Consider the following 15,295-nt stretch of genomic DNA (forward strand, 5'->3'; position numbering starts at 1 on the left):
AGGCTGAGCTGACTGACAGCGACTCGCTGGGCTGAAAAAAACTATATGCAAATAAGCTGATTAGGGGCGTGGCCTCCTTCACTTATGGCTGATTTTTGGAGCGTGCATGAGGCTCGTGCACGTGCCAACAATCCCACACAGACTGAGGTTTATAAAACAGAAGCCTGCGTACGCAGGGCGTTATAAATCTGACAGAATGAATCTGTGTGTTTCTCCGTCCTGGTGATGCTCGCTGGCCAATCCTGGTGCAGAACCGCCCACAACAGCCAATCATGACACGGTCAGCTTCGTCCCACAGACAGAACCGTGTTCTCCACAGTCTTGGCCAACCAGATTTTATTGAAGCTCGCTTTAAGCTCACCTCCCTGTAATAATTCAGATTATTCTTCACTGAACCCAAAATCGTTTACAAGCCTTGAAAAGAAGAACACAACTCAGTGCAACTGACATCTCCATTTTATTTTTCAAAAACATTTCAAGGTCAAAGACTGAAGTCAAAGAAACCAACATGAACAGAAACATCAAAACCCTGCAGGCGGACTCTGGACGCCAGGGGCCTCGGGTACGAAACCCACCGCACACCGCCGGGGCGCCGAGCAGCTTCTTCAAGGAAAGTGGCTGGGATCTCATGCACCTGTCATATCATATATCTTATATCATATATCATCATATATCATATCATATATCAAATATCAGATGTTATCATACATCATCATCTCATATTATATATCATATCACATCATATCATATAAAGAACAAAGCCCCTTCACTTCAGAAGCACAAACAGACCCAGCAGATGCAGCGTGAAGAACCTCGTGACAAAACCAGATCCTGAAGGAGGAAGACATCGACATCGACTCACCTGGTTCAACACAACGAAACAGGAACCCTGGAAACTTATTCAAGAACCCCCCAAGAACCCTGAAGAACCCCCTTCACACCTGGTATCAACATGGGTTTGTCCAGATCGATTCAAGGCATGATTTAGCCGACTTAGCCACACACAGAAAAATAATTGGTTCTGAAAAGGTTCTTTAAAATGTTGTGTGGTTCAATGAAAAACCATCATCTACTAAAGAACCATTGGAAAAAATGTTTTTTGAAAAGGGTACTTCACTGAACCAACTGGCTCCACCAAGAACTATTTTGAAAAAGTTTTTCGGGAACTGTCTTTTTTATGTTCTTAGAAGAACCATTTCTGGTTCCTCAAAAAGCTTTTTTGATTGGTCTTTGAAACACCTTTGAGTATTCTTTGAAGAATCATTTAAAGATAAGGTTCTTTAAAGAATTGTGGTCTGAAAGGTACCTTGTGGAATAAGAAATGGCTCTCTGACAGAACTATTTTTTGGTTCCAGTTGGCACCTTTATTTTTCTGCTGTCTCCATGTGGCTTTTCTCTTCTCTCTTCTTTGACAAAAACATAACTTGTTGCTCCAAAATCAGTTTTTCTATGGCTCTTTGAGGCACCTTTGAACCATTTAAACAAATGATTCCTGTCTGAAAGGTTCTTTGTGGAACTAGTAAAGGTTCTCCTATGACATGATTCTTAAGAACCATTTTCAGTTCCAGCTGGCACCTTTATTTTTCTGTGTGCGAGGGTAAATATACTTTGACACCCAGTATTCCTCCAGGGTTTCATCTCCCGTGTGGCATTCAGATCCGACTGCGATCCGATCACCCAGTGCAGGTTTTTTAAAGATGGTGTTTCACATACTTCCAGATGTGGATCGCAGATGCATCTGAATTTAGACGTCTGTTCTCTGTGGTCACGGCGCATCCCTGATCACAGGGTTCTGCACGTGAGCTGGAACCCAATGGGATGTGGTTTTGGGTGATCGGATCGCAATCCGTCCTCAGCTGGTTCTGTATTTTTCCGTGGAGAGACGCAGGTGAACACCAGGTGGACAGGAGGTCAAGGTTAGCGGGACGTCACATGGGAACAGTCAGATGGAGGATGACGCGTGGGTGAAGGACGCCGCTGGGGTTGCAGCAGCGAGCCGTCCCGGGACACTGAGACTCGGCGCAGGACGGGGGGGCGACAGTTTTGCTGCGGGCTCATGCTGGAGGTTCATCTCCTCCATGTTCTCTGACGCCTTGGAGGCCAAAACATGAGATGTGAGAGGAGAGCAGATCCCTTTCTCACACAGCCAGAGCTCCCGTCTTCCTGAAGCCGCCTCCCCTTTAGTCTGTGTGTCCAGCTATTGGCTGCTGAGCAGAGCATCACCTCCTCTCATTGGACAGTCTGCTGGGGAAGGGCCGGACTTTGGACAGGACTTTGAGCGGCGGGTCCGTCATGGTGGTGATGCATTTTGTGTTCGGAGGGAGGTTTGTGACGGTGGTGAGGGGGGTGGGCGGGGCTGTTGTCACCGTGGGTACCGGAGGCGGGAGCTTTTCTGTCACCGTGGCAACAGGTTTGGCCAGAGAAGTTTGTATTTCGGCCCTCCTGGCCAGAGCCGTCCTCAGCTGGTCCCTGATCTCCTCGATCTTCTCCTGCAGCTCCTCCAGCTCCCCGGGCCTGGGAGGAACCACGGCTGCAGGGGGAGGGGCCACAGATGTGGGGGGAGGAGACACAGCTGCAGAGGGAGTGGCCACGGCCACAGGGGGAGGAGCAGCAGCAGAAGGCGGGGCAGAGGAGGAGGAAGAGGGGAGGGATAGCACCAGGCTAGCAAAGGAAGCCGCAGGACCTCCATTCTCGCAAAGGCGAGGGGTCGGCCCCGCCCTCCGTACAGGAGACCCCTCCCCCCGCCCCCCGGCTCCTCCTCCTTTGGCTCCCAGGGGGTTGGAGGTGGCGGCGACCCGGGCGAGGAGGCGGCGGGTGTTGAGGGTCTCCAGGTTGAAGTGGACCCGCTTGTTGTCCTTGCCTGACGCCTCGGCGGCATCTTTGCTGCTCTCGTTGTTCCACCTGGCGGACTCGCCGGGGACGGGCGGGGGCGGAGCCTGAGACTTCTGCAGGTTGCAGCTGAGGGACAGAGAACACGCCTGACGTCAGCTACCAGCTTTACCAAGACCGTTTCTCCCATGATCCTCCTCTAGTCTCACACGGTGTGTGCTGCATGTTTCTTCAGCTTACATTCATACGTAATAAACAAATAAAGACGTTTCATGTTCATTGATGCTGTTTCACATCTGGAAATAAATTCTGTCAGTGTTCCACTGTTTATTCCTGATGCTGTTATTTTTATTTTTGTTTTCCTCATGTTTCAGTTCCATTGTTATGATTCCATTCTGTCTTGCAGTTCTACCGAATATTAATATATAATGTGATCTGGCATTTAAATATATCATTTAACCACTAAAAATAGAGTTCTCTTTTTTCTAATTTTGAGGGGTTTTTTTGTTAATTTTCCTGTTTGTTTTTTTCATTTCTACCTTTTAATTAGTAAATTACGACACACAAATGACCAGAAAATGACTAAAATATTAAATATTAGTTACAGTATATTAATATTATACTAATATTATAAATATTAGATTAAAAACACAGAAATTGTTTTTTTCCTCATAAATTCACAACTTCAATTTTTCTCACAAATTTGTAACTTTATGTGTCAGAATTTTTGAGTTTTTTCCTCATGAATTTGTGTTTTTTTTTGTTTGTTTGTTTGTTTGTTTTTTGTCTTGTAAACATATCAGTGACCCACTGCTGATTCCGTCTGTAGGACTGAACTCCAGCACCTGGAAGTTAATATTATTCATCAGCAGCTGCTGACAGAGCGCCACCATGATTGTTGTTTTTTAGCAGATGTTACATTATTTTCGCATTTGGACGTCATGTTCTGTGGGTGTGACGTCATGTTCTGGGGTGTGACGTCATGTTCTGGGGTGTGACGTCATGTTCTGGGGTGTGACGTCATGTTCTGGGGTGTGACGTCATGTTCTGGGGTGTGATGTCATGTTCTGGGGTGTGACGTCATGTTCTGGGGTGTGACGTCATGTTCTGGGGTGTGATGTCATGTTCTGGGGTGTGACGTCATGTTCTGGGGTGTGACGTCATGTTCTGTGGGTGTGATGTCATGTTCTGTGGGTGTGATGTCATGTTCTGTGGGTGGAGTTGGAGTTGCCGTCTTACTAAAGAGGAGTGGGATCCTAATAAATCAATAAAATTAGTAAATAAAGCCCAGCATTGTGACCTTTACCTTTTCTCTTTCTCAGCTCGTTGCCTCTTCACGTCTTCGTAGGTCATGTTCAAAGCTCGGTGGATTTTCTGTCAAACACACAAACAGTTTGATAAGATCGATTCATCCATCCTTGATTTGATGTATTTCCTGTTGAAACAGGAAGTTTGGCCAGGACAGATCAAACCAAACAGGATCTCAGTTTGGGAGAGAAAGACTTTTATTTTGAAGGGACCGGTGGATGAGAGAGAGTGTTTTTCAGATTTGCGAAGGTTTTATTGGTTGAATTTTGAATTTCCAGCCTCTAGGGCAGGATGATGTCACGGTTTGACAGGAAGTGGGGTCATGTGACGTAGTGTGAGGTCACGTGAGCTCATTTCCTCTCCGTGACGGGCCCTGCGTTCCAAATCGCATACTTATACTTTTTACTTTTAGTAGGTACTGCAGCTGCCCTTACAAAGTATGTGGTTTAGTATGAAATATGCATGCATATGCATACTATTGGGACACACTTCATACATCATCCCTGAAGTCCGACCCTCTCGCTCACTTCCGCCGCCGTGCGTAGCGGCAAATTTGTATGTTGTTGTCAAAATGCTGGTGCTGTTTCATACTGCGCTGTCCTCTGTCTGATTTATTATCTTCTGTCTTCCTGTCGCTTCTGCGGTCACTGAGCGAGTTTTGTGTGATATGTGTGTTTTGTTGTCGTCCGTATGTGGGCGTGGCCTGTACACGCAGTGCGACGTAACGTCCGCTGCACAAAGGATTGTGGGTCAGCATGGCCAGAGCAGCATGCTGAAATCCATACTGCGAAATCTGACCGGATGTAGTAGAACATCCTGGTACTCTTGGCATACTGCATCTGACATACTATGTATTGGGACACACTAAATCTTTTTTTTCCCTACTAAATAGTATGATAGTGTGAGTATTGGAACGCAGGGCAACACTCCTCTTGAAAAAGCTGATGTGATGATCTGACCAATCACAGCAGGTTAATCAGGGCCTGTCTGAACTCTGGAAAGAGGGCGTGGCTTCACCTGCTGCACATGGGGGACTGTGTTCTGATTGGTGCAGAGAATCACACATCACTGAACAGTTTCAGGAAGAGTTTTCAAAAGGACTGAGGTGATGGCATCACTGCAGGACACACACACACACACACGCTCACATACACAGACAAACATGCGCACACGCACACACACGCACACACACACACACACACACACACACCTACCTGGCTGGTGTGCAGCCAGTATTTGAGGTTCTGGCGGCGGCGGATGTGCGGCAGGACGAGGCGGTAAAACCCGTGTTCACCTGCGAGAGTCAGCAAAGCCCCGCCCACTCCGAAACACAACAACACGAACAGACCGGAGAAGTGACCGATGCCCATCTGCAGCGTCTGGGGGAGACAGACGAGATGAAAACTGAATAAATCAAACTAAAACACTTCTCATCTGACTGGAACTGCAGCCTGTGTTTCTGCAGCCCGGCCTGCAGGGGGCAGCGGCGCCGCACGACCATCAGGGGAACAGGATCGATTGATTGGTTGACTGATCGGATTACTGTGTCATGGATGATGAACGTGCTGCTGACACCGTGCATGTTCCAAACACAAGGAAGCGCACAGATTACAACAGATTACAACAGATTACAACAGATTACAAAAGGAATCTGTTGGAATAGCAATAACAAAAGGTTATTAATAATAACCTGAGAAATTAAGAAACAAAAACTCAACAGCTCATCTTGCCTTGTTTTGCAAACTGAACGACATTAAAACTAAAAACAAACAGACACACACACACACACACACACACACACACAGACACACAGACAGACAGACACACACACACACACACACACACACACACACACACACAAACAGACACACACACACACACACACACACACACACACACACACACAAACAGACACACACACACACACACACACACACACACACACACACACACACACACACACACACACACACACACACAAACAGACACACAGACACACACACACACACACACACACACACACACACACACACACACACACACAGACACACACACACCACACACACACAGACACACAGACAGACACACACACACACACACACACACACACACACACACCTCGGTGACGGCGAACACTCTCTTCCCGCAGGGCACCACCTTGTACCACTTGTCGTGCAGGAGGTCCATGTATCCGTCTGACTTGTACCTGCTGATGAACTCGGAGATGTTGGAGGTCAGAGGAGAGTTCTGAGGCAGGCCGATCCCGTAACCTGAACACACACACACACACACACACACACACACACACGTCACGTTACATCCACCAATTTAATGTATTTTATTGGGGTTTTATGTGATTGACCAACACAAAATAGTGCATCCTTTTGAAGTGGGAGGAAATTATTTACGAATATAAATCTGAAAAGTGTTGAGTGCAAATGTATTCACCCCCTTTTACTGTGAAACCCCTCAGTAAAATCCAGTGCAACCAACTGACATAATTAAGTCCACCTGTGAGCAATAATCTCAGAATAAATCCACCTGTTCTGTGAAGGCCTCAGAGGTTAGAGAACTTTACCAAACAAACAGCATCACCAGGCAGCTCAGGGATACAGCTGCAGAGCAGAAAGCAGGGTTAGGCTATAAGAAATACCCCAAACTTTGAACATCTCACAGAGCAACGTTAACTCCATCATCTGAGTATGGAGAGAGTACGGCACAACCACAAACCCACCGAGACCAGGCTGACAGGCCTCTGGAGGGGCTGCAGAGACCCACAGCTCAGGTGGGACAGTCTGTCCACAGCTCAGGTGGGACAGTCTGACCCACAGCTCAGGTGGGACAGTCTGACCCACAGCTCAGGTGGGACAGTCTGACCCACAGCTCAGGTGGGACAGTCTGTCCACAGCTCAGGTGGGACAGTCTGACCCACAAATCTGGCCTTTATGGAAAAGTGGCAAGAGGAAAGCCACAAGCCTCAGTGGAGACCCGGCAAACGTGGGAGAAGGTGCTCTGCTCAGATGAGACCAGAATGCAAAACGCTTGGGGCGGCAGAAACCTCACGGCATATCAGCCTGATCGCAGCGTCCCGCCGTGAAACATGGCGGGACATGAACTCGGAGCTGATGGGAAGATGGATGCAGCCAAATACAGAGCAACCCTTGAAGAAAACCTGTGACAGTCTGCAAAAGACATGAGACCGAGGCCGAGGCTCCCCTTCCAGCTTTGGCACCTTACAGGCTCGGTGCAGTTTGTATTGATTAGATGGTAAAAGACCATTTAAGTGAATTTGAATTCCAGTTGGAAACACGACAAAATGATGAAAAGTTCAGAGGGGCGGAGTCGGTTCACCTCAAGGAGTCAAGTCAAGAGTTTGGAACCAAACAGGTTTGATCTCATGTTTGCAGATAGGAATCATTCTCTGGTTGATTATGTATGTTCACACTGAGATATAGAGCTAGAACAGACTAGACCTGTCTGCGCTCTTGGCAGCAGAGCTCTTGACCTGTTGACCCTTTCCTCAGGCACAGCAGCGCCCTCTGTGCTTCAAGCTGCAGTTGCTGATTTCTCACCACTGGAGGGCGTTAGAGCTCAATTTGTATAAAACTGACAGTTCAAGCAAAAAAAAAAAAAAAAAAAAAAAAAAAAAAAGTGTCTCTGGGATGGAAATGAGGCTAAATTTGACTCACAAGGCTGCTGTTGGATCACTTGGATTATTTTGTCTTGGAGCTCCAATTTGAAAATATGGTGAAGCTGCACACACACACACACACACTCATATATGTGTGTGTGTGTGTGTGTGTGTGTGTGCTGTAGCTGCACTGTATGTTCTCACCTGCCACAGGGCACACATCCTTACAGAGGTGCAGCTGTTTTTCCATAATAATTATAATAACAGTTCAGTAATAATTACCCAGCAGGCATTGCAGGGACCTGATCACCTGCCTGGTGACTCCACCTGTGTGTGAACTGGCTTCTTATCCATTCCAGTGTATTTCAATTTTTACGTGCCGCTTTCTCTCTCCTGTGTGAGCAGGTTAGTCATTGAGACTTTGTCTGTTTCTGATTTCCTGTCCTGTGTCAATACAGCTGATCTGATTCTGAACGAGAGACAGACAGACAGACAGACAGAGAGACAGGCAGACAGACAGGCAGACAGACAGACAGACAGAGAGACAGACAGACAGAGAGACAGGCAGAGAGACAGGCAGACAGACAGACAGAGAGACAGGCAGACAGACAGGCAGAGAGACAGGCAGACAGAGAGAGAGACAGACAGACAGGCAGGCAGACAGACAGACAGAGAGACAGACAGACAGAGAGAGAGAGAGACAGGCAGACAGACAGAGAGACAGAGAGACAGACAGACAGAGAGAGAGAGAGACAGACAGAAAGACAGACAGGCAGACAGACAGACAGACAGACAGACAGACAGACAGGCAGAGAGACAGACAGACAGAGAGAGAGAGAGAGACAGACAGACAGACAGACAGACGGGCAGGCAGGCAGACAGACAGACAGACAGACAGAGAGACAGACAGACAGAGAGAGAGAGACAGGCAGACAGGCAGACAGGCAGAGAGACAGAGAGACAGGCAGACAGACAGACAGAGAGACAGACAGACAGAGAGAGAGAGAGACAGACAGACAGACAGACAGACAGACAGACAGACAGGCAGGCAGACAGACAGACAGACAGACAGACAGGCAGGCAGACAGACAGACAGACAGACAGACAGGCAGACAGAGAGACAGATAGACAGACAGACAGACAGACAGACAGGCAGAGAGACAGACAGACAGACAGACAGGCAGGCAGGCAGACAGACAGACAGACAGACAGACAGACAGACAGACAGAGAGACAGACAGACAGACAGGCAGGCAGAGAGACAGACAGACAGACAGACAGGCAGTTGGAGGGATGCTGTGATTGGCTGGGCTGCAGGTGTCTGGAAGCTCCACTTGAACAAAACCTCAGTCAGTGTAAAAGTGGGCGGGGCCATCTAGAGCTCACCACTGAACATGAGCCGCTGGATTAAAGGAATATTCCACCAAAGCTGCTCGTGTCACCTGTGATCAATCAACCTGAACCAAACCAGGATCTAGGAATTAATTTAGAAATCCAGATTTTATATTAAACTGAGTTTAAAGTCAGACGGGACTCTGAATCATTCAAGAGCATTAAATTAAATTTGGTTGGAAATTAAAGCAACAGTTCAACCCAAAATGAAATGTTGTCTTGATCTGGTTTGTAGGTCGATGTCAGCCCTCACCAAAACAATGAGACTGTTTCTTTAAATCAATATAATATAAAATGAAATAATATATTAGAATAAAAGAGTTGCAAACAGCAGAATCCAAGTGATGCGAAGCCAAATGACTCACCTCAGCATCGGGCTGGGCAATTGATCGAAAAATAATCGAAACCGACATTTAGGGCCCTTAACCGACATAATCCTGCCCATGTCGGTTATTCCGGTTACCACACCACAACACGTCACATCCCAAAATGCTCCTGTTGTCATGGTAACCACGGTCCGTCCCTCCTCAGGCTGTACGCTGCAAACTTCCAACGTTTCAGCAGCACTAACCCTAACCCTAACCCTAACCCTAACACAGAGCAGAAACCCTGACCCTAAGCGCTCTGTGACTCTGGGTAGTGAATAAGAATAATATAGATATGATAATAATATATAGCCTAGATACTGATGATTAATTATTGTACTACTACTACTAATAATAATGATAATAATAATAATCATTAAGGAGCAAAATTCTGAGAAATTAATATAGCCTGTTTACTATGCAGGCACGTTATATTATTATTAGTGCATATATATACTACTACTAATAATAATATAGCAATAATATTACTTGAAATAATATTTGTTTAGAAGAGATGCAGCTTTTTGTAGTTTAACATTGCCGTTTTGTTTGCAAAAGATTCAAGCCATAATAATCGGTAATAATCGTTCATTAATCGGAATCGAGGTAAAATGTTCAATTAATCGTGATTTTGATTTCTGCCATAATCGCCCAGCCCTAGCTCAGCATCTCCTACGTTCTCCTCACTCGTTCGGCAAATCAGACGAATGAGAGATTTGTATGAGAAGCTCTCATCTGCATCTCGTTCACACCTTCACCACTCTAACCCCTAACCCTAATCCACCCTAACCCTAACCCTAATCCACCCTAATCCCTAACCCTAATCCACTCTAACCCTAACCCTAATCCACCCTAACCCCTAACCCTAATGCACTGCTCCAAACATTTGGAATGTAAAGGTCTTCTTCTTCATTTGTGTGTATTGGGATTATAGGTCAGATAATCTGCATGAACTCATCATCAGGACAACAAACAACAAACAGCAAACAGCCAATCACAGAGCAGTTTGGCCCTGAGTGGTGCTGCATCATGTCAGCAGCTTCCTCATCGGGAGCGCCACGTCACACTTCCTGTTTGTTTCCCTCCCGGCCAGCAGGGGGCAGCGTCACCTGTGCTGCTGTCCCCTGCTGGCTTATTGAGCTGCACACACAGCAGCTGATCCTCCCCAGGACGGCGGTGGCTACCTGACTACTGAGGAATCTACCTGTCTGCTGGGGAATCTACCTGTCTGCTGGGGGATCTACCTGTCTGCTGAGGAATCTACCTGTCTGCTGGGGAATCTACCAGTCTGCTGGGGAATCTACCTGTCTACTGAGGAATCTACCTGTCTGCTGGGGGATCTACCTGTCTGCTGGGGGATCTACCTGTCTGCTGGGGGATCTACCTGTGTCAGGTGGCAGCTAGAGATGTCGTCCTGTGACTGCTCATGTTTACAGAAGTTGTTGTCATGACAACGCTTGCACCAATCAAAACAGACAGCCCTGCTGGCTCCTGCTTAAAGTTCCTGGACTTCAGGTTTTCGTATCACCTCCCGAGGTGATACCTGGAGCCGTGTCGTTGCCATGGAAACGACCCCAGAGCCGGAGAACAGCCTCAGCGGCGCGGCACCTCGGGAAGTTTCTGGACCTGCACAGCAGGTGTTGCTGTTGTGAGGCCGCACGGCTGCTGCCGTCTGAACGGAGTTGAAGGTTTGATTCCAGCGGGCTGACCCTCTGCGGCTGAGAGCGGCAGACGGTGGCGTCGCCACGGAAACTGTTTTTTTATTTGTTGTGATCCTGCGGCTTCGCTCATGATGAAATATCATGAAATACGTCTGAATAATTACAGATCATAATCAACTGGGAGTGAACTGTAGATAAAACACAGAAAAACAACACACACACACACACACACACACACACACACTCACTCACACTCACACACACTTACCCTCGATGGCGAAGGGTTTTCCCACAGTCGCCAGTTTGCAGTCGGCGTCGATGGAAACTTCGTAGTCGAGCAGAGCTTTGTCCATGATGAAGGCATCGAGCTGAGGAGGATCTGTCCTTCAACACACAGCAGCAGGGTTACAGACAGGGTTACAGACACGCTACAGAGACGCTACAGACACACTACAGACACGCTACAGACACGCTACAGAGACGCTACAGACATGCTACAGACATGCTACTGACACACTACTGACACGCTACAGATTACTGATTACAGACACGCTACTGACACGCTACATACACGCTACTGACACGCTACAGACACGCTACTGACATGCTGCAGATTACTGACTACAGACATGCTACTGACACGCTACTGACACGCTACAGACACGCTACTGACACGCTACAGATTACTGACTACAGACACGCTACTGACACACTGCTGACACGCTACAGATTACTGACTAGACATGCTACTGACACGCTACTGACACGCTACAGATTACTGACTACAGACATGCTACAGACACGCTACTGACATGCTACAGATTACTGACTACAGACACGGTACTGACATGCTAATGACACACTACTGACACGCTACAGATTACTGACTACAGACACGCTACTGACACGCTAATGACACGCTTCTGACACGCTACAGACACGCTACAGATTACTGACTACAGACACGCTACAGACACGCTACTGACATGCTACATATTACTGACTACAGACACGCTACTGACACGCTAATGACACACTACTGACACGCTACAGATTACTGACTACAGACATGCTACTGACACGCTACAGACACACTACAGATTACTGACTACAGACACGCTACAGACACGCTACTGACACGCTACTGATTACTGACTACAGACACACTACAGACACGCTACAGGCACTCTACAGACACGCTACTGACACGCTACTGACACGCTACAGACATGCTACTGACACGCTACTGACACGCTACAGATTACTGACTACAGACACGCTACTGACACGCTACAGATTACTGACTACAGACACGCTACAGACACACTACTGACATGCTACTGACACGCTACTGATTACTGACTACAGACACGCTTCTAACACGCTACTGACACGCTACAGATTAATGACTACTGACACGCTACAGATTACTGACCACAGACACGCTACAGATTACTGACTACAGACACGCTACTGACACACTAATGACACACTACTGACACGCTACAGATTACTGACTACAGACACGCTACTGACACGCTAATGACACGCTTCTGACACGCTACAGACACGCTACAGATTACTGACTACAGACACGCCACAGACACGCTACTGACATGCTACATATTACTGACTACAGACACGCTACTGACACGCTAATGACACACTACTGACACGCTACAGATTACTGACTACAGACACGCTACTGACACACTACTGACACGCTACAGATTACTGACTACAGACATGCTACTGACACGCTACAGACACACTACAGATTACGGACTACAGACACGCTACTGATTACTGACTACAGACACGCTACAGACACACTACAGACACGCCACAGACACGCTACTAACACGCTACAGATTACTGACTACAGACACGCTACTGACACGCTACAGACACACTACTGACATGCTACAGACATGCTACTGACACGCTACTGACACGCTACAGATCACTGACTACAGACACGCTACTGACACGCTACAGATTACTGACTACAGACACGCTACTGACACGCTACAGACACGCTACTGACATGCTACTGACACGCTACTGATTACTGACTACAGACACGCTTCTAACACGCTACTGACATGCTACAGATTAATGACTACTGACACGCTACTGATTACTGACCACTGAAACGCTACAGATTACTGACCACTGACATTCTACTGATTACTGACTACAGACACGCTACTGACACGCTACTGATTACTGACCACTGACACGCTACAGACACGCTACTGACACGCTACAGATTACTGACTACTGACACGCTACAGATTACTGACCACTGACACGCTACAGATTACTGACCACTGACAGATTACTGACCACTGACACTGACACGCTGATCCCACCGCTGCCAATGGGCTTACTTGTGAATTTCCCAGTCTGGGATCAATAAAGTATACCTATCTATCTATCTACAGATTACTGACCACTGACACGCTACTGACACGCTACAGATTACTGACTACTGACACGCAACAGATTACTGACTACTGACATGCTACAGATTACTGACTGCTGACACGCTACAGATTACTGACCACTGAAACGCTACAGATTACTGATCACTGACACGCTACTGATTACTGACTACAGACACGCTACTGACACGCTACAGATTACTGACCACTGACACGCTACTGACACGCTACAGATTACTGACTACAGACACGCTACAGATTACTGACTACTGACACGCTACAGATTACTGACTACTGACACGCTACAGATTACTGACCACTGACACGCTACAGATTACTGACCACTGACACGCTACAGATTACTGACTACTGACACGCTACAGATTACTGACTACAGACACGCTACAGATTACTGACCACTGACACGCTACAGATTACTGACTACTGACACGATACAGATTACTGACTACAGACACGCTACAGATTACTGACTACTGACACGCTACAGATTACTGACCACAGACACGCTACAGATTACTGACCACAGACACGCTACAGATTACTGACTACAGACACGCTACAGATTACTGACTACAGACACACTACAGATTACTGACTACAGACACGCTACAGATTACTGACTACAGACACACTACAGATTACTGACTACAGACACGCTACAGATTACTGACTACAGACACACTACAGATTACTGACTACAGACACGCTACAGATTACTGTTTGTGTGTGTTTGGCGGACGCAGTCGTAACGTTCCAGCTGACAGTTTTTTTTTAACTGACTGACTTTCTGAGTCCTTCGTCGTCACGACCCCCAGCTCTGTGAGGCGCAGGGTTCCAGCGTTCCACGCATCAAGAACCGTCTTTCTGATCTATTTGATCCAGATCTTGTTGGAGTTCTAAACTTCCTGTCCAGTTACCTGCCGCTTTGCCGTCACGGCTGCTAGCCGCGACACAGGAAGCCCCGCCGGCACTTTGGAGCTCCTGTGATATGAAACTGAGAAACAAAACGCAACGTGGATCCTGGTTTCCACCGAGAAATGTGAAGCAAAGGAAGCAGTGAAGCTCGTCAGCTCACCTGGCCTGCGCTCCCATGAGCTCACCTGGCCTGCGCTCCCGTCGGCTCACCTGGCCTGCGCTCCCATCGGCTCACCTGGCCTGCGCTCCCATGAGCTCACCTGGCCTGCGCTCCCGTCGGCTCACCTGGCCTGCGCTCCCATCGGCTCACCTGGCCTGCGCTCCCATGAGCTCACCTGGCCTGCGCTCCCGTCGGCTCACCTGGCCTGCGCTCCCATCGGCTCACCTGGCCTGCGCTCCCATGAGCTCACCTGGCCTGCGCTCCCGTCGGCTCACCTGGCCTCTGTCAGCTGCTCTCCTCTCAGGTGTGAGAGCCGAAGCCCCTCCCCCCTGCTGTCTGTGTCTGCTATGTCAAACAGGTAAACAGGTTTGATCTATGATGTCACGCTGTGCTGCTCACACACTCACACTCAGCCTGCACCTGCCGCCCAGGTGAGCTCAGGTGTGGGGGGTTCGGGGAGGTGCGACACCTGACCTGATGAACTGACTGTGTGTGTTTTGTGAATGTGCTGAGTCAGCTTTGTGCTGAGCTGCAGGTGGACAAACGCCGAGTCACTGTTTCTCCTCT

At 47.9% G+C, this 15,295-nt stretch overlaps 1 protein-coding gene across 1 annotated transcript in view; it reads right to left on the reverse strand.

Annotated features, from left to right (window-relative positions):
* Positions 1-535: 535 nt before the first annotated feature.
* Positions 536-15,295, reverse strand: part of grin3bb (glutamate receptor, ionotropic, N-methyl-D-aspartate 3Bb) — a 67,467-nt gene continuing 52,707 nt past the window's right edge. The window contains exons 5-10 of the mRNA XM_030050458.1: positions 11,454-11,569; positions 6,256-6,407; positions 5,352-5,516; positions 4,136-4,203; positions 1,714-2,958; positions 536-634 (exon numbers count right to left, since the gene is read on the reverse strand). Of these exons, the coding sequence (XP_029906318.1) occupies positions 2,220-2,958; positions 4,136-4,203; positions 5,352-5,516; positions 6,256-6,407; positions 11,454-11,569 (1,240 nt within the window). The 3' untranslated portion in view covers positions 536-634; positions 1,714-2,219. The remainder of the gene's footprint in view (positions 635-1,713; positions 2,959-4,135; positions 4,204-5,351; positions 5,517-6,255; positions 6,408-11,453; positions 11,570-15,295) is intronic.

Source organism: Myripristis murdjan, chromosome 4 (assembly GCF_902150065.1).
Source record: "Myripristis murdjan chromosome 4, fMyrMur1.1, whole genome shotgun sequence".
Classification (NCBI taxonomy): domain Eukaryota; kingdom Metazoa; phylum Chordata; class Actinopteri; order Holocentriformes; family Holocentridae; genus Myripristis; species Myripristis murdjan.